Source organism: Gallus gallus, chromosome 2, assembly GCF_016699485.2.
Source record: "Gallus gallus isolate bGalGal1 chromosome 2, bGalGal1.mat.broiler.GRCg7b, whole genome shotgun sequence".
Lineage (NCBI taxonomy): Eukaryota > Metazoa > Chordata > Aves > Galliformes > Phasianidae > Gallus > Gallus gallus.
Genome location: NC_052533.1, coordinates 89,575,431 through 89,600,554, shown reverse-complemented (window position 1 = coordinate 89,600,554; position 25,124 = coordinate 89,575,431). Strand labels below are relative to the sequence as shown.

At 38.8% G+C, this 25,124-nt stretch overlaps 1 protein-coding gene across 1 annotated transcript in view; it reads left to right on the top strand.

The window, feature by feature from the left end:
• Positions 1–25,124, top strand: part of CARMIL1 (capping protein regulator and myosin 1 linker 1) — a 174,210-nt gene that overhangs the window by 107,559 nt on the left and 41,527 nt on the right. Inside the window, exons 18-26 of the mRNA NM_001397969.1 lie at positions 3,057–3,138; positions 4,394–4,493; positions 4,580–4,634; positions 10,217–10,389; positions 12,592–12,660; positions 17,497–17,590; positions 19,701–19,799; positions 22,187–22,315; positions 22,558–22,689. Coding sequence (NP_001384898.1) covers positions 3,057–3,138; positions 4,394–4,493; positions 4,580–4,634; positions 10,217–10,389; positions 12,592–12,660; positions 17,497–17,590; positions 19,701–19,799; positions 22,187–22,315; positions 22,558–22,689 — 933 coding nt within the window. The remainder of the gene's footprint in view (positions 1–3,056; positions 3,139–4,393; positions 4,494–4,579; positions 4,635–10,216; positions 10,390–12,591; positions 12,661–17,496; positions 17,591–19,700; positions 19,800–22,186; positions 22,316–22,557; positions 22,690–25,124) is intronic.

Here is a 25,124-nt window from a genome sequence, read left to right as displayed (position 1 = left end):
TTAGTTGCACTGGACACCAAAGCAAAAGCAGTCATGGCAGAAAGGAGAGAGTCATGCTCAGTGTGAGGTATTGCATTGCCCTCCATGGTTTGGTTGCTTCAGCATTTAGTAGGGAGAGGCAGCTGTTTCCAGAGGCGAATGGGGACATACACAGGGGAGACAATCTGTAGCAGGTCCCTCCAAACTGACAGTGCTTCCTTAGATCCTTCCCTCAACGTTTTTTTCATATCACTGAGCTTAATCCATTCTCACATGCTTTGGAAATAAGAAACTCTGCTTCCAGCAGGGGATTGCTGTGCCAGGAGCTGGAAATACTTGCCTACTACTGCGAGGCCTCTGCTCTGGTGGGGGCTGCACCCAACCACAGAGCAGTGGGGAGCTCGGAGCTTCTGCCCTGCCTCTCTTCCAGCTCCTGCAAGCACACGCTGTCAGGAGGGGGGAAAGCTGATGCTCCAGCTTTGCCCACTTTCCTGTGCTAGAAAAGCTGCACTCAACTCTGGAAGGAAAAACCTCAGTTCCTTCCCTCTCCCACCACTTTTAATTTGCTCCCATAATTTTCTGGTATATTAACTCCAAGCTTAATCATTTTGTATTGCTTGCTTGTTTTATTATTTTTTTTTTACTATGAAAGTTACATTTTTATTTCTACCTGCTCAGCACTGATGTATTTCACTCTTTTCCCTTCTGCTTCCCTTAGCTTGGTCACTGTGTAAGTACCCTCCATGCTTTACCTTAATTTGTAAATGGATAGACAGTTTTGTTTCTCCATCCCATAGACCTCCTAGTTTTCAACACACTTTGGCTTTTTTGATTGCTGAAGGGCTTGTTCTACAACTTCTAAATAAAAGCTTTTATCTGTAGTCTCGTATATCGTATAGATGTTGCAGAGTTTTGTTTTTGCTCTCACCATCTGCACTGACGTACAGCCCTCCAGTTAGTCTCTGCTTTTGACTTTATGACTTTACTACAGTTGCAATAAAAATTGATCCTAAAAGTCAAGTAGTTACCATCACCTTCAGATTAAATATATATCAACATTTGTGCACAATAAACATTTGTGTATTTAATATTTTTCGTACAGTATTATCAGTACACGATCAAAAATCGCTTGCAAAACGTTGTCTGCTTAAACACTTAAAGTATATCTGTATACTTTTTATGAGTATAGAACATTTATTATTACCAATAACCCTACAAATAACCAATCCTTGCCACGTGTTTACCTTTTTATCTACAAATGAATATTCTTGTCATGGAAACTAACTTTTAACATTGCCATTTTAGTACAAGTATTAGGATATTTTCATTGAAATGAATTTTCATTTCCTTTAAAGTAAAGTCTATAATTTCTGGGGCATGATGGAGTTTTGTCTGCAGTGGAAAACAAATTGTAACGTAGTGAAAGTAGTTTTTAACTTTGACAAGGCCACGTATAATCTGCCACTTCTGTATATTTTCCAGTAATTGATGTGGCAGTCTGTGTGAAATGGTTAGCTTGTAGTGGGCAACCCTGAGAGAATCAGAGAGCGAAACTGAATGATTTTGGCATTCAGACAGCCAGCAAGTATTACAGATGTTCTTAGAGAAACAACATTGAATTAAATCTGCACCAGTTTGGGCTCAAATACAGATTTCCAGCGTGACTGCTTCTAGAGAGGATAGGACTAATAGATCTAAGTAGGCTTTGTTTCATGCAAGTGAGGAAGGGCATCTTACATTCTGTATCTTACGCTTCTGGATGTGACTTATCATTTATATGCTGTCTCAAACCACCGCTATTCTTCAAATGCTCAGGCCAAGTTATTGAGCTGTTTGTTAACCAGTCACAGATCTCCAAGCTTCTAAAAACTGCCAAATCAAGTATTTATTGAAAAATACTTCTAGAAATTATTTGTGGTTGCCTCATTTATAGCATGGTTAAAAAGACTGTCACAGAACTGTCAACAGGTCGGTTCAGGATGTTTGGACAAGTGAGAGAACTAAGTGAAACATTACTCGTTTTTTATGCACAGGAGGTGAAATGGCTGTTTAATGTTTGAAAAAGCTTGGCTTTTTTTTGTTTTTTGTTTTTGATGCAGTGAAATTGGAAAATGTTTTGCAAAAATTCAATTTTAGTCAAACTTTCGCTTATACTGTTTTTCTTGCTGATGATCATAAAGTGTATTTTACATAGTTTGTGTAGCTGAAATAAACAAGAAAATGTTTTTTACTTATTTGGAGAAAAGAAGTTTTGTTGTTTGATTCAATAGCATTAGTCACTAAGTGTTTAGGTTTTCATATCTTTGATTCTTAATGTTGACGTTTTCTCTTAGGCCACTTCATTATTTTTCCCACTAAATCTTGAAATTTCTTGTATATTCATTCACTCTTTCAGATTAATAATGTAATTATAGTTTCCAGATAGGCATTTTTGTTGCTGTTTTTCCCTCTTATCCCTAGTTTAAAGCTAAGGAATAAGGCATATTAATGACTTCTCTTGTTCATGGTGTTTTGTGACTATTTTACAATTGCATTATTTTAACATTCTTTTCTGTAATAGGGAAACATTATTTCATTGATTTTGATTTGGCTTCTTATCTTTTAACTGGGCATCCTGTCATTGTGCTTCCTGTAACATGAAGCTTGCAAGGTGCCAGCTGTAACACTTGACTGTAATGGAATTCAAGAAGTGGTGCGTGCTTGTATATTTGTCAAGCTTTTTTTCTTATTGGAAACTGGAAATATCCTGGCCCTTTCATGTGGAGAACTTGCACCAAAGACCTGCAGTCACTGCCTAGCACAAGCACTAGTGGATTCTTTTTGTCTACACCACTTACATCATTCCCTGTGTAACTGCAGAGTAGTAAGGAAGTAGAGTCCTTTTTCTTACTTGTGTGTAAATAGTGAGAATGAAGGATGGGAATGAGAATAGTAGGAATGTGTGTGTAGTCATTTTGATGTCTTTGGCCTCTGTTGCTGTTGTTTTTGCTGCTGGTAGTACCTTCACTTCTATTACTCTTTTGTGTGATCTCAAAACCATAACTAGTTTGCAAAAATGGTTGATGTTTTGTCTCTAGTTAAGATCGGGAGGTGCCCAAGTCTTGGAAGGATGCATAGCAGAAATACGCAATATCACCAGCCTAGATATTTCAGATAATGGTAAGTACACAGAACAGGAATGGAGGACCATGCAGGTCCCGAAAATGAGATCTGTCTTTTCTTTCTTCTCAAAATGCATTCAAGGATGGTTATGCTTGATTTATGATTATTGACCATATTTCTTATGGAGGAGTCACGGGTCAGGAAGTGTCATTGCTATAAAGTGTATAAGAAATAATAATAGAATAACCCTGCCTTCAGAAGTTCGTTGTTTGAAATAAGTATAACACGACAGAATAAATTGAAGGCAGAAAGCGTCATATGAACAGGATTTTGTTTGAAGTGGGTTTAAATAAGAGAGAATGAAAAGCTAAATGGGGAATGAAAGTGTAGTGAAAGGAGGAGGACCAGAAATGGAGTGAAGCTGTGACACTGAAGAAGTAAGAGAATAAAATTTGGAGCAAGTGGTCAACCAGCTTCAGATCAGAGCTTGAATCTTTGGAAGAGTCTTAGACTGTTGGTGGTTTGTAGACCTTGTGTTTCCTAGCTGGGAATACCAACTGGCTTCTCATCTTCCAAACTCAAATTGTAGACGTGTGGAATGGGAGAACTCACCTAGCTGTGCTGGCTTTTCTGACAGCCAAATACAGAATTAGTTCAGATTCCCAGTACAGCTGAAAAGCCAGAAAGGCAGGTGGAAAGCTTTAGGAGTTACTGAGTCAAATTCTGTAAAAACATCAATTGTTATAAGCATATAAAGATATTTGATTTTGAAGTTATTCCATGGGTCTAGATTCCAGTTGTTAGTAATCTAACTAAAGGACTTTTCAAATCTACCATTATGTTGGGAATACAGTAGTAGAGCAAATTATTTTTCTTACTCAGTAGTGGAATAAAACTTGGCTTGTTGTTTCAAATCATGTTATTCATAGCCTGTTATGTTAACCTCTGCATCTGCAGGCTCTGAGAGCTTGATGGTATACAGCTCGCAGTTTGCCTCACAGTGCAAGGAACTTTCTCAACTGACTGGACTGTGGATAGGGGGCTACATTTCTCTTCCTGTCTGTGTGAGAGATGCCTTCAATGGCTGATTAGGATAGAGATTTAAAAGGTTTGTTTTAGAAGGACGCATTTATTTTCATGAAAAGCATTGATGAAAAAGATATATAAGTAGAAGAAGAGAAACTTGTCTAGAACTCTTTGAAACAGTACACTGATGTGATTACTTGAATGAATTTAGCTTTAATAATTGGTCCCTCTCTGGGACTTCTGTGAAAAAGTGTTTTAATCCTTAATCTGATCTGATTCTTTACAGGCCTAGAATCTGACCTCTCAACCCTTGTAGTCTGGCTTAGTAAAAACCGATCAATAAGGCACTTGGCATTAGGCAAAAACTTTAACAACATGAAATCCAAGTAAGGCTTTTTTTCTTTTAAATAACACAATGAGTAATGAGAAGAAGCTGCTGATTTCATCATCTTCCTAACTTTTCTTCCCTCAGAAATCTCACTCCAGTACTTGATAATTTAGTTCAGATGATTCAAGACGAGGATTCAGTGAGTATATTTCTGCCTAATACCATCATGTGTATTTGTACCTTCACAGCCTATTTCTAATAATTTTCCTTCGTTGTGTTAACTTGCTGTGTAAAATTTGATCAAGATCCTAAACAAACACATCCAACATTTCATGGTGACTTTTTTTGCCCTCAACGACTTGAATTATGTATAGAGGTTAGGTACATGCTTCTTAGGATCTGCGCTTGTCGAAAAGCAACTCATTCCAAATAGCTGGATGTGTTTAATCTAAATTGATTTAGGTTTAAGTTATACAGCCATGTACGCTCAAGTTTTCAAAAGTTTTGTGTCCTGATAGGATATTACAGTGTTAGTGTTCTCTGGGTGGTGATACTCCATAAATAGTGGGTTTATTTTATTTTATATATTTATCTTAGTTAATAATATGCGCTATTTTCTGACCACTGTATAATCTCATGCCTGTCAAACTTTATTGATCATTCTTAGTCCCTTCTTTCTTTTTCATGCCCCTTGTAAATAACGTGCAAGCTCCTCTGCTTTCCTCATTCTCCAAAAACAACTGACTGTAGACTCCAGTTCTCTTTAAACCTGATAATCGTGTTGTCTTTATTGTCCCACTTCCAAGTTCACAGTCCACACTGCTTTCATATTTTCTCCTACGATTTGTGTCCATACCCTACAACTTAGTGGAACGTTTTTCACTAGGGTTCCCAATGTCTCCTTCCATATGAGATCATTAGACCCATATTCTGTGTTCATCTTTTGTTGCTATTTTGAAGTGTTGATGTATTAAACCAGCCCTCTCTCCTCCCCACATCCTTGCACTTGGTATTAGGGGTACTATTTTTTTTCTTGATTCTTTGCCTACTTCCTCATTCTTTAAATATGGCATGTCTGTATGTTGCAGGGAAGAGCTGCATATGGATACTAGGGCTAATTCTAACTGAGTTATCAGCAGTAATGAAAGCAGTAAATCATTGTGTGCACAAGGAGAGTGGAGTATCATTCTTCTTAAGAAGTGTGTTGGTAGATCTCTGTATTACTTCTTATTTCAAACTATAGCCTTTTAATTTTGTATTGTATGGCCACCTCCTTTCATCAGACATCATCTCCTTCTCTTTGGACTTTTCTCTTTTCTGCTTTGTATCTCATGGTAAATCATTCATAGAATCACAGAATCTCCAAGGTTGGAAAAGACCTCCAAGAAAGGATCATCCAGTCCAACCATCCACCTATCACCAATAATTCCCCACTAAATCATGTCCCTCAGTACAACATCTAAATGCTTCTTGAACAACTCTGGGGACGGTGACTCCACCATCTCCCTGAGCAGCCTGTTTCAGTGCCTGATCACTCTCTTGTAGAAGGAGTATTTCATACCGTCCAACCTGAATCTCCCCTGGCACAACTTGAGGCCATTCCCTCTTATCCTGTTGCTAGTTATATGGGAGAAGAAGCCGCCCTCCACTTCACCACAACCTCCCTTCAGATACGTGTAAAGAGCTGTAAGATCACCCCTGAGCCTCCTTTTCTCCAGACTTGAACAATCTCAGCTGCTCCCCATAAGGCCTGTGCTCCACACCCCTCACCAGCTTTGCTGCCCTTCTCTGAACACACTCCAGGGCCTTGATGTCTTTCTTTCGCAGCTACCCTTTAAGACTGTTGTGCCAAATCAGATGAGTCATAAGAAAATATAAGTCACGTTGTTTGTTTTTTTCAATTTCATCCATTTGCTTTGTTGCAGGTGAACATTTCTTCCCATATATGCTATATTCTAAAATACCCCTTCAACATACGCTTCCTCCTTTCAGCATCCAAACTTTCTTTCAGATGTGTGTTTTTTTCTTACTATTTATATGACAATCCTGTTCATAATACGTGTGCACAAAAGTATAACTTCATTCCAATTTTGAAGCCTCCAGGACATATAAAAAGTAGCTGTTAAATTTTGGATGTATGATTCTCACGGCTCTCCCTCTCTTGCATCATCAGCTTCAGGTTTTTGTGCTCCTTTTCTTTGCATCTTCTGAGCAACACAAACCATTGTTTCATTTCCTGCCTCTTCCGTAATCAGGCTCCTGTAATTCCTACTCAGAGAGTCTTTGCTGAGCTAACCTAGGCAAGCATGGTTTTTATTTTCATCCTGCTTCCAAAATGTTAAAATGAATTAATCCATCGAAAAGATGTTTTACGTAGGTTGCTCTGAAAGTAATGCCTTCTATTTATTTCCATGGGAACTACAGCAGCAACAAAGACGACGTTAACACTATTTGATAGACCAAATTCTTAGTGATATAACACTCTTTTTCAACACAGTCCACCACCATTAGTTACGTATTTTCACCAGCAATAAACAAGAGCCTGCATGCTGTGTTTCTAAAAATCCATGCCAGTGGAGGTGACCCACTGTTTCAACAAAATGTAACGGGATACTGATTGGAAGGTTCAACCTCTACTGCCATACCATCAACATCCACCTCTGATGTCATGGGCCAACATAATAAAATAGGAGGCATTAGTTTCAGAGCAGCTTTCCAGTAGTTTTTTCTTTGTCCAGCATTAACCTTTGGGATATAGCATGTCATCCTATCGCTATTACCCTGCCTTTTGTCTCTCCGCTTTCTTGTCTCTTGTTAATCCTCATCTGTGAAGGCATCTTGTTTCTTTCTGTCTCATCTGCTGCTAAAATCAACCTAAAATATCTTTTAGCAGGCAAATAATTGAGGACATAGACTGTGTAGTACTGTGGTAAAAGCATATATTGCAGATAGCTGCCTGGTATGTTTCTCACTCCACACAGGAATAGCACAATGCTTAGAAAATGATTTTAAGCTTCTAGCTATATGGGTTCAGCTTTGAATCCTAAAAGAAGTGGTCCTTGCTCTGCCATTACTGTGCATTTACTGCCACAGGACATTAAAAAGTTACAATGGAATTGAAGAGAGCAGAGTATGGTGCTGCCCAGAGCACACATTGCCTGGTGTGTATTGCCTGCTGGCTGCTGCAGCCAGGGAACTGTGCATTATCTGTGTGGAAAGCTGAAATGAGAGACTGTAATCCGAGTCATACCCTAAATGCTTCTTCATGTATTTATCCACGCTTAAAATAGATCCATTGCTGTTTTAATATGAGTAATGATTAAAATGATTTACGTAATCAATAGCTTGGGTTTATGACTGGAAAATACAATTAGACACAAATGTAATTCTGCACAACTTAAAAACAGTGCTAGTAAGCTAAACAGCAAAATTTCCCTGGTGTTTATACAGGAATGTAATATTGAGGTTTCTGGGCTTTGGCTTTCTGTTTCATTTTTATTATTATTTCTTCTCTATTTTACTAGATGCTGTACCACACAGTCTATAATAATGCATTCTTATGAGAAGAGCAAGAGATGTCTGAAGCTGTGTCATCACTGTGCACTCTCTTTTTCTCTTGCAAAAAATGGCTGTTAGGCTTCAGGTATAGGGTGTAGTGTTACTCAGTGTGGGTAGTCAGTTCTGCATAGGTGTGGAGAAGTATTACAGAGCTGATATATTCAGTTTTCTGTTCATCGTTGAAAAAATGGCCTTGTAAGCGATTTTATGAATGTTTGTAGGGTTTTTTTTGTTTCATGTGGCAGTCAGGTAGTTTCATGAGCAGCCTTTGACTTAAATCGCAGTTATGTTCTGATTGTGGTTTGCATTCAGGGCACTGAATCAGTCCAGAGGTTTTTGTCCTTGCTCATTCAGTAAATGATAAGAGTAGCTATGCAAGAAAAGTAGCAACTCACACACTTTAAGGACACTGCCAGTATAGCAGGCTTTTTTTTTTTTTTTTAATGGTTATTTAAGTGCATTTCTTGTGTAGTACTAATGATGTACAAATGAGCCCTTGCCGAACAGTGACGAAGTGTTTCCCGACCATATACTGTTTTGTAAGAGTGTTGGAATAAGTAGAGTGAGAAATCCTTTCCTGAGAGAAGGTATTTGAGGTTTAGAAAATCTGATATGTGGGAGTGAGCACTTGCAGCAAAGTTACTGCAATGACCCTTTGTAAAGCAACATATGAGAAGCAGAAGAAACTTCTCTTTCACAAACTTACTGTGTTTTCTGTGTCTGAGTGCTGTGTGCTACTGCTTTTCTGTGAGTCTTTCACAGGAGGTCTTCTCAAATATGTGCCAAAAAAATCTAAAATACCTTTCTAATATGATGTTAATGTTCTTTAGGGTATGTAATGTAGTAAAACAGGGAAATATAGACCAATTAAGGGCATTAACATGGTAATTTCATATCTTCAATATAAAATAAAACCAGCATGTGGCTTGTGTTAGTCTTAGACTTTTTAATTATAAACCTGCTGTGCCTCCAAATTTTTATGTATTTCCTCACTTAGAAATGCCTTTCTTATTGTTGAAAGCTTTTTTGGTTAACACTGTAATCCAGCAGTGTCTTGGAAGCAAGAGTCCCATTGTATAGCAGGTACCATGCTAGCACCTTGGATCCTGGAAGGTGTGCATCTGTAGTTTAGTTGGTTAATTTACATTAACCTAAGCCTTAGGCATCTAATTTAGTGCCATAACACATCCTCATGAGGTGCTGAATTTCTCGTATTAGGCTACTAAAATTCATCCTCTGATAAATGCCCAAGTAGGTATGTAGTGACAATGCACTTCTCTGTATGAGCTCGTGCTTGAGCAATGGAAAGTGTTTTGTGGAGTTATCATACATCAGCAAAGACAAATTACAATTTTAGCAGCTGTAATCATGCACAAGACATAATGGTGGATAGATTGTAGTTCTTAAGCTCCAGCTCTTGAGTATTAGACACAAAGACTGGAGGAAAGACTCTACTTACAAATACAGACATTTTTTTCTTAAGGTTTATTGTGGAATTTGCAGGAGCCCAGTAACTTGTTTCAGGTGAACAGTGTGTGTTTGTAAATAAAAAGCTGCATAAAGATTTTGCAATCACAGTTGTCAGAACATTACTGTGAGTAATATCCACTGACCCACTCATGTGAGTAGATCCTCTTCTTAGTGCTTTTAATTTCAGACCTGTTACGCTTTTCTGTGGTGTCCCTCCCAGATGTCTATGCCCTTAGTTGAAGATATGCAGATGTGCAAAATCAATTCTTAAAGCTGAAGTAACAATAATACAACTGTTTAAGTGAACTGTTTTTGTTTCCATGACGTCTCAGACCTTAATTGGGCCTTGGTGTAAAGTTCCCAGTCTGAGTGAGGTCAGTGATATTTTTCTTTTTCACTGGAAGGGATGTGTGCTGGTTAAGTAAATCTCACCAGAAGGCTGTCTTGAGAAGCTGGTTTTTGCTTTCTTGTCCCTATTCAGTGTATCACCATATTTAGTACTTAGCAGGACGCAGAAAATAAGAGTCATTGTTTCTTAATGCTTTTTTCAGGCTATTGCAAATTAATCTGTGTGTGTCTTTGACATCTGTGCAGTAAGCTGCTAACTTCTACTTTACCATATGTTACAGCATGTGCAGCAAACACGGAAATCATTCTTTGCTCAGTGTCATCTCCAATAATTTCGGGACCTTCCTTTGTGGATGTGCATGCTTTACCAGTTGCTGTTATCTGTGCCTTTTCTGTGCTCCACAGCCCCTGCAGTCATTGTCCCTCGCAGATTCCAAGCTGAAGACTGAGGTCACCATCATTATTAATGCTTTGGGCAGCAATACTTCTCTTACAAAAGTGGATATTAGTGGAAATGCCATGGGTGATATGGGAGCAAAGATGCTGGCAAAAGCTCTACAGATAAACACAAAGCTCAGGTAAGGGGAACATATCTGCAGTAAAAGATGAAGTAGTTTAATAATATTGAAGTTGTTGGCTTATTCTTGAGCTGTTTCTCTCCAGTATGACTCTAGGGAAAGCCAAGTGATAGAGTCTCCATTTGGAAAACTTCTCAAAAAAAGAAAGAAGATGGAGTTTCTCTTTACGGAAACATATCCAGAACTGAAACTGGATCAAAGTTACATTTGATTAAAAGAATATTCCATGCTTTCATGGTTTAGTATTAGGTACAGTATTGGATTTACTCGTCCACTTCAAAATCAGGGGAGAGAGATGTGGTTTTGACAGAAGAATGCATAGGTACAATCCTTTCTATTATAACATTGAAGAGATGGTATCTTCCAGTTATGACAAGCCAGATCTAAGTTTCCTGTAAGCCTGAGAAAGATTAAGTTGGTATGGAGCTCTGGATGTCATCTAATCCATCCTCCTTCTCAAAGCAGGGCCAACTTTAATGCTGGGTTTCTTAGAGCCTTCTCCAGGCAGGCTTTGAAGATCTCCAATGACTTCTCTGGGAAACCTCTTCCAGTGCTTAGCCAATCTGTTCTACACTCTCTGTTCTATTGGAGGCCTTCCTAGCAGAGAAAATTCTGATACTTGTGTGGGAAATAAAAACAAACAGTCCCTTGCCTTCCATAGTATCACTTTGTAGGAGAATCAAGAGCATGTGGAATTTAGAATGAGTAGCACCATGGGCCATCCCTCCTTTCCCACTTTTAGTGCTGATGGACTTTGGCATCTCTTCTCTGCATATTCATCCGCCTGCCAGCCTCACTGTTTTTTAGGACATGACTGGCACTGATGGCTTTTGGAGTATCACATTTTTTCTACCCTGAATGCAATTTGCAAGCAGTAAACCTTCAACCAACATGAATGCCGATTGAGAACCTCTAAATATGCCACCACCATCAGGAAGATCAGTAGCCACTCCTCCTCTTATCAGCCTGTGCAAATGATACACCTTTCACGGTGTACTGCTTATCTGAAGAGACCACTTCATGGTTGGCCTCCAAATGTTTGTTTCTTGGAGGATAAATACCCCAGAACAGTCCTGGCTGTTCTGCTCAGATACAAAAATAACTAAAAAAAAAAGAAAAAAAAAAAAAGTGTTTGTTTTGCTATTCCCAGAATTTTAAGGACACAATAAGGACACAATGGAGAGGTGGCTAAGGTGTCTGGAATGTATTAACCTGAAACGACCAATGGTCCCTGAAGCAGTAGAACCTTGAGGGCATTCAGGGTTGCAGACTGATAGTATGATACAGTATACTGACTGTCATAGCTGACAGTCTGTGGTGTGATAGCAAACTGGATAATACGATGGTATTTATGGAATTTACCTTCCTTTCTTCCTTGTCTCCATCTTGTAAAAAACAAAGGGGTAAAGGAGTTATTCTGCAGTAGCAGAAATGCGTTACTACCTGTGAAATCCTGCATCTACAATTTTTTTTTTTCTGAACACCAGAAATCTGTTTGTTTTGTTCTTTTTTTTTCTCTCTTTTCAAGAACAGCTACAGCTAGTGCTCTTACACAAGCAAGATTTATCTGCATGACTGTCTCTTCTGACTGCTAATGAGATCTTTGAACATGTGTTCACAAATTGCCAGGCAGTCTGCTTGTGTGGCTTAAACTAGGGGAGGAGGCAGGGGGAGACTTTATTACTCTTATCACAATTGTATATTCAAAAGAGCTGCAATTTATGCACCTAACCAAATGGCAAATATAGGCAGTTAGTTATGTCGCATGTGGAATTATAGGAACTGCACAGTGACCGGCAGAGAACTGAATGTAAAATAGCCTGAAAATTTTGACCACCAATCAGCATGATTTTTTTGTTGTTGTTCACTTACTGCAATTTTCTTGGACATGCGATGCAGTCTGTTTGGTTTGCTGGTATTCAAATCTTTCTATTAACAGCATTTTAGAAAAGTTATATTCAGATATTACTAATAGAAAATACAGCACAGAGTCCTCTTTGGAAGAAAGAGGATCTCAGTTTTGTAATATCTCTGTTCCTCACTTTAGTCATGTTAAGCTTCTAGCATAATGACTACAGACAGTTTTTAAAGATGTTGCAACCACTGCAGCTTTGGACATACCACTGTATTATTTCAATATGCAAAATTTTAGTATAGATTTATTTGGATTGTGTGTGATACTTTTTTTTTTTTTCCTCTCAGAACTGTAATTTGGGACAAGAATAACATCACTGCTCAGGGATTCCAGGACATAGCTGTGGCACTGGAAAAGTAAGTTCTCAAGCAACTGAATGACCAATGAAGAAGGAGGCCAAGCACTTAGATCCTGATTGATAGGCGCAGCTGCAATTCACTGCAGTCAGTATCATTGAAGATGCTGAATGATCTCAATTTTAAGTATTGAGTCTAAAGGAAAATTTGTGACTTCACATCCTTCAAAAAATGGGGAAAAAACTCTGGGTCTCTTCATGATTACTCTGCTGTCAGCATTAAGACCATTGAGTTCTGCTCCAGGCATTAAATTTCTGCATTTGAGAATATTTTCCTTTTTCTGTATTCTTGTCCTGATAGCATGCTTAAATTCCATTCTTCTCAATGAGAGAAGCTGTATATAACAGAAAATTACTGAGGCATGCCTTTGTGGTCTGACTTTATTTTCTTTCCCCAAGCAAGTTGAAACTAATGGCAGTAATCTCAGGAACCACACTTGTTCCTTGTAGTCTCTGTAGCCGGGGTCCTCTTGCTTCCCTGAGCTCACTCATAGTTGCAGCAGTTACCAATGATAGGTGATAAATGACTTTCATCTCCCTCAATCTCCGTCATATTTTTTTAATATGTGTTTATTACTTAAGAGGGAAAAATTACAGATTTAAATTCAGCAGCAGTTGCAGTTGTTTCACGTCATTAATCCCTCAGACAGGAACAAATGGTCTCTTTAGATGGTGATGCTAATATACTACTGCTAATTTCTGGACAATTTCTGGTGTCTTGAAGTACCGTATAACCAATATGGGGAGTGTCTTCACCCTGAGTTCTAACTATGTAGAGCTTATAAAGTTACTTGCTTTATGAAACTGCTGTTGTTTGTATATTTCGTTTCAAAATGAATTTGATTGCACTGATGGGGAAAATTATATAAATTGTGTATAATTAAGCAAATAACCTTGGAGTGATTTCACTGATAATAGTGAATAATAATTTACAAAGATTATTTGTCACCTTGCAGACATTTGTCTTTCAGAAAGCAATAGCATGCCCGTTTGTGAGAAAGTCTAGTAGAAAAGAATGTATGCATATTTTCTTGTCTGCATCAACTTACCTTTCTGTTCTGATGTGTGGATAAGTAAATAAAAAAGAAAGGAGAAATCCTAAGGTAAAAACAAGTAATCTAGACAGGAAAAAAAAAAACAACAACAACAAAGTTGCATCTAATTTTGTGACATTGCACTTTGTTGAGGTGACTTCTCATTTATTTAGCTTGGAAGCTGAGGCCACTTTACATTTCCTCTGACATTTAAAAATTATTAAAATCATTCATAATAACCCAACCTGGGTCACAAGGAACAGAAGTTTAATCTTGACTGTCGGTGTTGGCTGAAAAGGCTTAGCCTTTAAACAATCCATCTTAAAGCTATATTCAGAATATCCTCCATTGTATGTTTTATGTATATATAACACTGTAAATATCCCATAGGAAAGAACTGTTGCTCAAAATACAGTGAAATACACTGAAGATACTTAGGAGTGCGTTGTGTGTGGTTTTTTTTGGTTTTTATTCTTACCAAAAATAATCATATACCGATCCACAAAAGAGAAGGAAGCTAGGTTCTTGTAGTATGATGAGGCTGAGGACCGGGAGGGATTTAACAAACTTTTAAATAGGCTTAGGTGATCCAAACACTGCTTTTTTGGATTTTCTTTTCTTTCTTCTTTTCTCTCTGTCTTCCTTTCTTCCTTCCTCCCTTCCTCCCTCCCTTCCTTCTCTTTTCCCTCCTCTTCCCAGCTTTTCTTCATATGCTTGAAGTTGTGTGAAAATGTTGGTCCTAGGAGGGAATACCAGGAGCTTGGCCAATAGCAGTGTCACCACAGGGGTATCCCAGCCAGCTAATGTGAAGTGCTGGAAAGGATTTCTGTTGCCCTCTAAAGATGTCAGTTCAGGATACATGAAATCCAGTAACGTGAAATTCACATAACCAAGCCTGCAAAATAGATTGTCTTGGAATCATAGAATGGTTTGGGCTGGAAAGGACTTTTAAGATCACCGAGTTCCAACCCCCTGCTATAGGCAGGGACACCTCCCTCTAGACCAGGTTGCTCAAAGCCCCATCCAGCCTGGCCTTCAATGCTTCCAGGGAGGGGGCATTCACAGCCTTACTGGGCAACCTGTTCCAGTGTCTCACCACCCTCACAGTAAAGAATTTCTTCCTGATATCCTGCCTAAATCTACCCTCTTCCAGTTTAAAGCCATTTTCCCTTGTCCTGTCACTGCGTGCCCTTATAAAATGTCCCTCCCCAGCTTTCCTGTAGGCCCCTTCAGGTACTGGATCTTGTTGCCTTTAAGAAGGACAAAAAGGGTGAAATCATTCTGCAGCAGTGAGTGTATGTCACGAACGGAGCAGAAGTTACTATAGGAGAAGTAATGTGTTGAAATGTATGACTGTTGTCACATATGCTGTATGTAAAGGAAGAGAGAGGAGTTTGAGAGATTCTCTCTAATCTCTGAATGCCTCTTTGAAATGTAGACATTTTGCTGAGAGCATTGGTGTGTTATGATTATTAAGTTGATAGAGAAATGTATTCCACTATAAGAAAAATGGAATATGAAGAAAAAGAAGAATGGAGGAGTATTTTAGGAAGCAGAAAAATGGGGCATGGGTTAAACATTGCTGTAATGATTGAAATTGAAATGAAGCTCTAAATTCTTGATGCTTGTCTCTAAGAGGTGCTTAATTTTTAGATGCAGATAGGCTAGCACTCCAGTACATTGCTGTCTGTCCAAAGGAAACCTGTTATGGAGCCTTCCTTGGGTAGTGGTCTTTGAATATTCTACCTCTCTGACCGCGTGTCCATGAAATCTCCTTGTCTTTCACTTCTCCCCCTTTCAGTGAGAGAGGGAGATGGACAGAGCACTAAGCCTTTGACAAATTGAATTTAGCATATAATTACTGGCATGAAAGCTAGCAATTATAGATTTCAATTAATGTGATGTATTAAATGTCAAACAGCTGCAGAGATCCTTGGAAATCTACCTTTGTTTCTTTTTAACTAAATAAATACCCCACCTCCAGGTAGTAGGCAGGCAATCAGCAAGTTCTGTAAATTATAAAAACCTCTCTCTGACATTTGCTGTGGGCTAACCAGGACAGGCAGCAAAGTTCCACGCAGCTGTGGTCTTGCTGGCACACGCGAGTGACTGCTGCTGATGCCATACACTGTGTGTTCATGTTGGGGGAGAGAAATGGAAGCCTTGCACAGGCATTCGATGTAAAATATTGGGTTTATCAATAAGGAATCAATAGGATGGACAGTTAGAAAGAGCACTGTCCTTCAGACAGTTACGTTTCACGTGGAATAGGAAATGAAAGAATACCAGGGTTTCATAGTAATTAAGATATCCGCATCGTGGGCTGCGGGCAGATACCTGCCCTGCTGTAACACCAGGCATGGTCCTGCTGGGGCAGATGGCATGGAGGTCTGGTCTAAACACCATAAGTGATGAGGATGTGTTTGAGTGCACAAGGTCTTACCCCCTGAAATACCTCAGGAGCTGAGGGGAGGCCTGATGGCGGCTGCAGCTCCTCACAGGGAGCAGAGGGACAGCACTGAGCTCTGCTCTCTGTGACAGCGACAGGGCCCGAGGGAACGGCATGGAGCTGTGTCAGGGGAGGGGCAGCTGGGGGTCAGGGATGGGGTCTGCACCAGAGGGCAGTGGGCATGGAATGGGCTGCCCAGGGCTGGAGCTCAGTTGGTGTTTGTACACCTCTCTTGGGCATAGGATTTGAATTTGGGGTGTTCCTGTGTGGAGCCGGAAGCTGGGTTTGGTGATCCCTGTGGGTCTCTTCCCCTGCGATCCTGTATTCTACTATCTTGTTCTGTGATCTACTGTTTAAATTAGTGCATTTACTGAGGGTTGGTTCTGGTGAAGGCAATGAATTAGGCTCAGCTGAAACTGTCAACTGTAAGGTGCTCATAAATAGAGGACTCTGAACATATTTATGGAGCTCTGAATGGAATAGAAACAGATGGTTAGCAGGATGTTTGCAGACAGCTGAAGGAGGAGGGAGAGATGTTTGCAGAAAAAGAAGGCTAATTGAAAATAGGCAGAATAATTTCTTTGCTGGTTTTTAAGAACTTTCTGCTCTTTTTCACCCTTTTATTGAAATCTAAAGGCACGTGGTGATACCACTGCATATAACATTTTAAATTTAACTGTGTAATGCTAGCCAAGTTATGTTCTTAGAGTTTAAATGCAATTTTGACTTGAGATAAAACTCTATCTCTATTCTTGCATTGCAGCAGATGGATGTAGCTATGGAAATATTTTGCAAACAAATAAGCAAAATGCAAGGAGTAATTGTTTGCATAGATCAGTGTGGAGAAGCCACACTTGTTTTGTCAGCTTTTATTAATAATTCAGCAAGTGTCTTCAAATAGTTATAAACATAGGAAGCTATTAAATACTGAATTTTCAAAACCTATTCTCTTGGTCACTGTCTTATCTGTCACTGTACATTTCCATTTAGGTTTAGATCTGATAGAATTGCCAGTAGGCACTGAAACTCTGTTCTGTTTTGATACAGGAAAAAGTAATTCTGCCTTGTGGGCAGTGGCACCAAGAACAGCAGTCTTTGACAGCTACTGGGCATTGGTCATTTAACTGAATTTTGTGTTTTTTGAAATCTCCACTTCTATTTAGTGTCAAAGCATAAGCAGTAAGAAGAAGCATGCTTGCCCCTCCAGTTATTTCACTTAAACATGTAAAAAATACTGTCTTAATGCCTTCTACAGACAGGCTAGGTATATCTTCTCTCTCCCTTCTAATTTATACTCAATAAAGAGATACAGTAATTAGATTCAGTTTTACTAATATATGTATTTTTTCTTTAGAAATTATACTTTGAGATTTATGCCTATACCTATGAATGATGCTTCCCAAGCACTCAAAACAAACCCTGAGAAAACAGAAGAGGCACTGCAAAAGGTATTGCCTATACCAACCTCTTACAGAAATAAAGCCAATTGAAAATGTGTTTGTTTTTTTTTTAAGTGACTGTGATTTTGTGCATGACAGAATAAGACTTCTTGGCTAGTTTCGTTGAATGTTTCATTTGCATGGGCATGTATGTGATAATTGAGTGCTGCAAGAGCATGTAAAGCTTCCTATCCCAATGTATGGTGGAATGCAATGGCGTAGTATTGAAAAGTCATAACCAAACCAGTGTGATCTGGACTTCTTATTTCTGTGCATCTAAGTGTGGAAAGGAGAGTCTGCAACTCATGGTTTTTCAGGTTTTGTTTGTTTGTTTTTCGTATCTGTTTGTTTGTATTTCTTTGTGTGCAGAATTAGTGGTAGCTTTTTTTTTCCTGTGGCATAAAATGTGCAATCAGCACCATACAAGACAAAGAACGCTCTTAAATTTGGGGGAGAATAAAAACATTCACTGCCTGTGTTTTATATCATACATATAAAGTTAACACACTGCGTTGCCATAAACGAACAACTGCACCATGTTCTTTTGGATGTAGATGGTGTTGACAGTATCTGTAGCTGTTCCACTTGCATAGGCTATACTACTCCCAGATGAGTTTTAATACAGTAAATTTTTCAAGCTCCAAGTAAGCCTTCTGCTCTATTGGAAAACACATGCTTCGTGAGTCTTTAATGAGCAGTTTTCCTTCCACCAGAGTAGGATCATAGAATCCATATGAACAGATATTACAGAGAGTTATGATTAAAAAGCAATAGCTATGATCCTTATTAGTAAAGAAATGTTCATTAAAGAGATTCTCAAAGGGAAAAGTGCTGGTAGTTAGCCCCTTTCTCTTTGATGCATGTAAATGATCTAAATTTTGCTTTGAAAAGTCTGGATCATGCAGGAGGTTGTATTTCTTACATCTAGTTTAATGTATTTGTAGATAGTTTCATGTCTGAAGTGATAAATGCATCTCTGAAAAAGTATCATTAATATCATTAATTCTGTATGCTAATGAGGCATTATATTCAAAGAGTGCTCTTATTAATTTCCAAGTTGCTAACACTCGCCCTCAGTTTGTTTAAACTTGTGTTGTTCAAGCTTTGTTTATACAATATCAGGCAGTTCTCTTCTGAAAAAAAAAAAAAAAGGGTGAAAGTTTCTGAAGTAGTGCTGTGAAGGCTACTAATTCTATGCATGCGGGAACACCACACAAACTGCGCTGTGGAACACAGTGAAGGGACATCTCAACTGGCTCAGGAGTGCCCACAAGCTTCAGTGCGCCACAACTTGAACACAGGAGTGCTCCTGGCCCTGGTCCAGCACCAGATGGACCAGTATCTCTACAGCGTGCTTTACTTACACTGTGGATGAACTGGATAAAACCCTACTTTATTATTGAGGGCCTCATTAAGGGACATGGCCAGACTGTTCCAGTTCTTGCCTGCTGATGCTTCTGGACCTTAAGCAGTTTACTAGTAGGGTTTTGGACTTGACTAACTTTGACAGAGCCAAGTTAGGGGCTTATTCCATATTCTATTAAGCTGACTGAGGGTAGGTGGTAACCACTGGTGAAAGTTGTAGTGGGCTGTGATCAGCAGCCGTGGGTAGAAATCAGTTTTTTCTGAATAGCACTTGTGGGCTGGTTAGCTCAATGTAACTTTTGAACTGAGGCTCCTGCATCAGTTACACACTTTTAGATAACTTATCTTCTCTGAAATCCACACTGCTGTTTAAATCCACCTTTTTGCAGTGAGCCAACTGAATCTAAGAATTAGCTTTCTTGTCGTGGTCTCTACAACAATAAGGATAGATTCCCTTCAGGTATTTCTAAGACCTGTATCTACTCCTTTTGTCATCAAAAGTTAATAAATACTCCAAAGAGATTAATAACTCAGAGAACACTGGCAGAAACAGTTTTTAATGATATTTTGCTACTGACTGAATGCATACTTGCCAATGTGATTATCCAGCACTGAGACACGCAGAATAAGGTCCGTAGATAACAAACAAAATTATGCTGAAGCAATTTTTACTGTTAGATACAGTGGCAATATTGAAAGCAAATAGCAATGTAGAGAGGCAAATCAGTTTCCTAATCTAGCTTTGTTTTTTTAGATAGAAAACTACTTGCTTCGTAATCATGAGACCAGAAAGTACCTACAGGAGCAAGCATACCGGTTGCAGCAAGGCATTGTTACTAGCACTACTCAGCAGGTGAGTACTTTGTTCCTAACTGGTACTTCTCTGATTTTAAAATCTGGTTGGAGACAGAATTCTCTTGCTCTTCCATCAGAATAGCTTAAAGCAGAAAGTGCCTTGTGGGAAATAAGCAAGATCAATGGTGCTATTTTTGGAAGCAGAAAAATTTTTTGGAAGAGGTAGGTCTTAAAAACAGTAAGAAAGACCCTGGCTACCTCTGAGTAAACTACTGTTGGAACCAAGAACAGTTTAGTTAATTTGTGCTCAGAAGTCTAACCTTTCCAGCCAGCTCTTGTCAATGTGCCTAGTATCATCATAAGGCTATGTCACTTCCAGTGTCTGAGTCCCAGTATCTCTACATAGCACTGATCTACCACGTAAACATGCCCTTTAATACCGCCCGAGAGCAAGTCATCATCTACCTTAGACATTCAGAATTTCAGGCATCGTTGGGAGGCTTTACTTAGATGTAGGGAGCAATGGAACTTGGAAGTCTTCAACACTCTAAGTTGTGGACCGCTGAAAAGGTGACCTTACACAGTCCAAAATACTGCTAGAAGCTGGGAAGCCTCACTACCTAAGTTTGCTGAAACGCGACGTGGTCTTTTTGTAGGGGATTGTGTTGTTTTGTTTTTGTTTTCTCTTGTCTTGAAAGAACTACCAGAATTTTCTGTGGTTCTTACCATTCTCTCTGTTCTAGCGTGTTTCTTACCAGTACTTCTTGGGGCTGTTTTCAGCTCCAGTACACCACAAAAGCAAGGTGACGTAAACAAAATAAAACTTGTCACAGCCTTTGTTTTGAATTTACTTGCATGTCTGCACTAGCTGTGTTCTCATTCAAATGGAAGACTACAGCAAACAGGAGGGGAATACTTATTTTGCTCTTCGGCTGAGTCAGTAACATTTCTGTGCTGTCTGCATTTTTTGGGTGAATTTAAATTCCAAGTAGTTTTTTTTCTACCTGCATCGTTAAAAGTTAATGGGACAAAATTTTATTTGCAGGCTGAAATTATATTATAACCTCTCAACAGAGAAAATGGTACTTGGAGATGTATGGGCACTAAAAGCTGCAAGAGCAGCAGCATTTTACTTTATGCATTTATCTGTTCCAATGCCACCTTTTATCCTGTGTTAATAATTTCTGTATGAATTAAGTTTACATCTTTTTATATGTCGGTGGTTTTAGCTATGCCTTTCCTCCAACAATCACATTGCATATCAGGTTTCAGTAAATTAAAATTATTATTATTATTTCAAAAGTAGAGAAAAATACTCATTTCTATATTAAACGTTGCACTGTAGGGATGGGTTTCAAAAACAGTTTTAAAAGAGAGCTGGAAAAGATCCTGTAGTTAGTATCGTGGAAATACATTATTATTCCCATGGTGTATATATTTTTTTCAGTCCAGCTGTCCCAGTGAGACTTTCTGCTATCTGATAATTAATTAGCTTTTTGTCCTTCTACAAAAAAACCACCCAAAACCCTTTCAAGAGGAAGAGTCATGTGGAGCAGAAAAGGAGCATGCTGTGAAATTGTTTCAGTTCTCATTGATAATGATATAAGATGTTAGAACTTGAGGCTTGATATGTTGATAACACATGCACTCAGATGTTGCTTTGAAATGTCAAATAGACAATTCTACTGAATACTGTGCTGCCCAATAGATACTTTTAACTATTATATGCCTCTACTATGTCTTTCTTAATCAAAGCTGACAATACGTCAGCCATTCTGTGGTCCTTGTAAGGATACAGATAAACCATCTGCCTCAGCCTTGCAGCATGTTGAATGAAATGTGATATCAATGCAGATGAAGTTCATTTTATCCCACTGTGAAAGATCTGATGGAAGCTTTTGCTTTGGCATTCCTAGTTCCCCTGCAACTAGGAATATTTACATTGTGAAAGAAATCCGCCAAAGCGTACACAATACTATTTTGCTTAGGTAGGTGAAATCTCTGTTGATGTTTGTTGAATGGATTGTGTCAGAGCTTTCTTTAAGTGTCTGAACTTCTTAACAATTCGCAGACCATCAAAGCTGAGGCTTATGTGTAGCAAGAATTTCAGCATTAAAGCTGCTCTGAAAAGCAAAACAAAACCTAAAATGGGTAACTTCTTGATTATTTGTAGTTATCCCACAGGTAACTGTGGGAGAAACATGCTAAATAATGTATTTTTTAATGACAAATGATTTATTTTTTTTGGCGTCTGGGTGTGTCTTTAAGAGTTACAGTGCTTTCTTTCTGTAGCATTGATAAGCCTCTGATCATGCATGTCCAGATCTTTATATTTTCACTGCAAATCTCATCATGATGGTATTGATTTGCTACCTGGACTGAATTCAATTTGCATTTGAGCAGCATCCTGATGTTTTGTCTTTTTTCTTTCCTTTGTTCAAGTAGATGATTGACAGAATATGTGTTAAAGTGCAAGATCATCTCAACTCTTTAAGAAACTGTGGTGTGGATGCTGTACAGGAAGATGTCAAATGTGCAGAGAGGCTTATGCGAGACGCCAAGAACTCCAAAACGGTAAGCCTTTCTCAGCAAACTGGTAATAGTGAGGGAGCAGTTCAGTGTGTGCTTTTGCAGCCTTCTCCTTCTGGGGGGTTATGGTAGCACTGTGTCACAAGTTCGTATTTTCTTTAAATGGTCAGCTTCAGATAATATTTATAAATACTTTGATTTAGAAGAGAAGTTTCCTCCTGTGTGTTCAGTTTTGAAGACAGGATGTGAAGAGCCTGCTTTCTGAAGATATTCATTCTGTCTTACAGCTCTTGCCAAACCTGTACCACCTTGGCGGAGCTGCTTGGGCAGGAGCAAACGGTTCACTCTCCAATCCAATCCAAGAGACACTGGAATCCATGGCTGGAGAAGTCACAAGGGTTGTGGATGAGCAGCTTAAGGTCTGTGGGTGGCTGTTTTATCATCTCTCATGTGCAGGAGTAATTAATGTCTGAGGTCTTCTGCTGATACTTAAAAATGCAAATATGCCACACAGTTATGGTTGTTTTTTAGCTTCTCCGTATATTTGCGTGCAGGTTATCTTTTCGTTATTAGTTTCTTACAACTTTGTGCTTTATTATCTGGCTACTTGCCCAGTTGGAATGAAAAAAATGACTTCAGTGCTTGCAATAGCAGAAGGAGCATATCGTGTTTATATCAAATGGAATTTTTCCTGAAAAAAGATGATGTAGTACTTGATCTAGCAGCTGACAGACCTGCTTGTGCAGGGGTTTGGAACTCGATGATCCTTGAGGTCCTTTCCAACCCAAGCCAGTCTATGATTCTATGAGAAAACCACAGTCACCATGTGTCTCTTTTGGGAGTCTTCTAGGAGGGGTAGAGTTATTGATTGCTCCTTATGCCTTTAATAAAGGTGTCTCTGAAGCACCCTAGAAATTCTTATGCCCTGCAGAGAAGTACTCTCTATTTAAGGTATTCCACTTGAGTGGAAGCTGCTTTTCTGTAGGCTCCATTGTAGAATTTTTATCCCAGTGACTACTTCGAACCTGGTGCAGAATTTCCACTTAAACTGTTGGGTTTGGATAACTTGTGTATACTGAAAGTGCCTCAAGAATTTCTACAGGCAGCTTCACAGGAAATCCTTTCACAAGCTTCCATCAAACCTCGATTCTTGAAATAGACATAATTGACCTGTAAATACTCCTGACTGTGAGTTCAGGCAGCACTTCTGCAGTAACCTCTATGTTCAGTTATGTTATGTCTTACTGTGTGATAAATAAAGAAGAGTCATTTATACAGAACATGCAGAGGCATCTGTCCAACAAGAAGGTAGGTCGGGGCAATTTGAGGAACTCACAGGATCTTCTGGAAGCTGATAAATTTAAAAACAAGGTTCTGAGACAATTCAAAGCAACTTAGGTTTGACTAAGCTACCTGCCTGTGTTTTGCTTTATTTAGATTACGGAAGAATCAAAAGTGCAGATTGAACTGTCGAGCTGAATCAACATGAAAATGCTTTAGTCAGTGGGAATGTAATAAGAACAGTGATAATACCACATTACTAATTACTTTTTATAAATTAAATACTTAATGAGGAAGAAAATGGTGCTGAATTTTTAGCATTTTTCTCCCTTCCTCCACTATATGAAATAAAGCAAAGATTCTCTTTCACATCTTTAATTTCTGTGGCCATGAAAGTGATTTAGCCACAGGATTCTTCCCAGTGTAGCTTTTAGGCTGTTAGTGGGACTGATGCTAAGGGGTCTGCCCTTTGCATACAGCTCTCACACTTAAATAAGTCCTATGCATTTTGGAGAGTCTTATAGAAGGAAAATAAATACTTTTTAGTATTTGGAGTGTTATATGTTGCTCCTGGCATAAGACTGACTTGATGGGTCTTTTGTTTGTTTTTACGCATTTACAGCAAAAGGCACTTTAGCATTACCATTCCAAGCTTTTTTCATTTATTCTTATGACTCCTACAGCAAAGTTTAAGTGCCTTACAAAAAGGCTCTTTCTATAAAGTAATGCCTATTTGTATGAATTTTACACTCAAGGCTAAAAGGTTTTCTTTTAAACTATGCGGTGATGCTAAGAGCTTTACATGGTGCAGAAAACGTTGAATGTGGATTAGGATTTCTTTTTAATTTAGGCCAATTCAGAGCATTATGTGGAAGCTAGATAAGGGAGCTCACATAAGTGCCATTATTTCTTAATACTGAGGAGTAAAAACATTGTATATGCCGTAAATGGAGTTTTAATTTTTTAGCTTCCACATGAAGCAGATAGCTTTGTTCTGGAACGTGGTCAGTGGGCATGGTGGAGGTGGGCTTGTGGCTGGATTGGGGATCTTAGGGGTCTCTTCCAATCTTAATGATTTTGTCATTCTATGTAGTGAGTACTCTTTGTACCTTCCAGTCAGAACTGGATTGGTGTATGGTTTATAAAACTGGATTAAAACCAGAATCTCCTTTTCTCACAAGCACAGGTATGTTGGTAAATCCAATACAGTTGAAAGGTGCTTCGTGACACGGTTTCATTGAGGAACATATAAAAGATTTTTCTTAAAAAAAAAAGTCTGAAAAATTGATTTTATCATCAGAGGAGGCCTTTAAAAAAGTTGAGGGGGTTGAAGAGTTACACGGTCTTGTTTCCATTGTTCTCTCCTGGCTTGTTTGTTTTGATCAGTCATTTAAAAATAATTGCTGTGTGCATCTGTTTGACTGTGGACTTCCATGTATGTATGTGAGATCCGTACATGAACAGCTTTACCTCCCTTGCGAATCATACTTCTAGCTACATTTTGGTTTGTGGTTGTATGCCTGCATAGCACACCCAGCTCTTGTGAGTCTCCTTTGCTTACTGATTTCCCTTT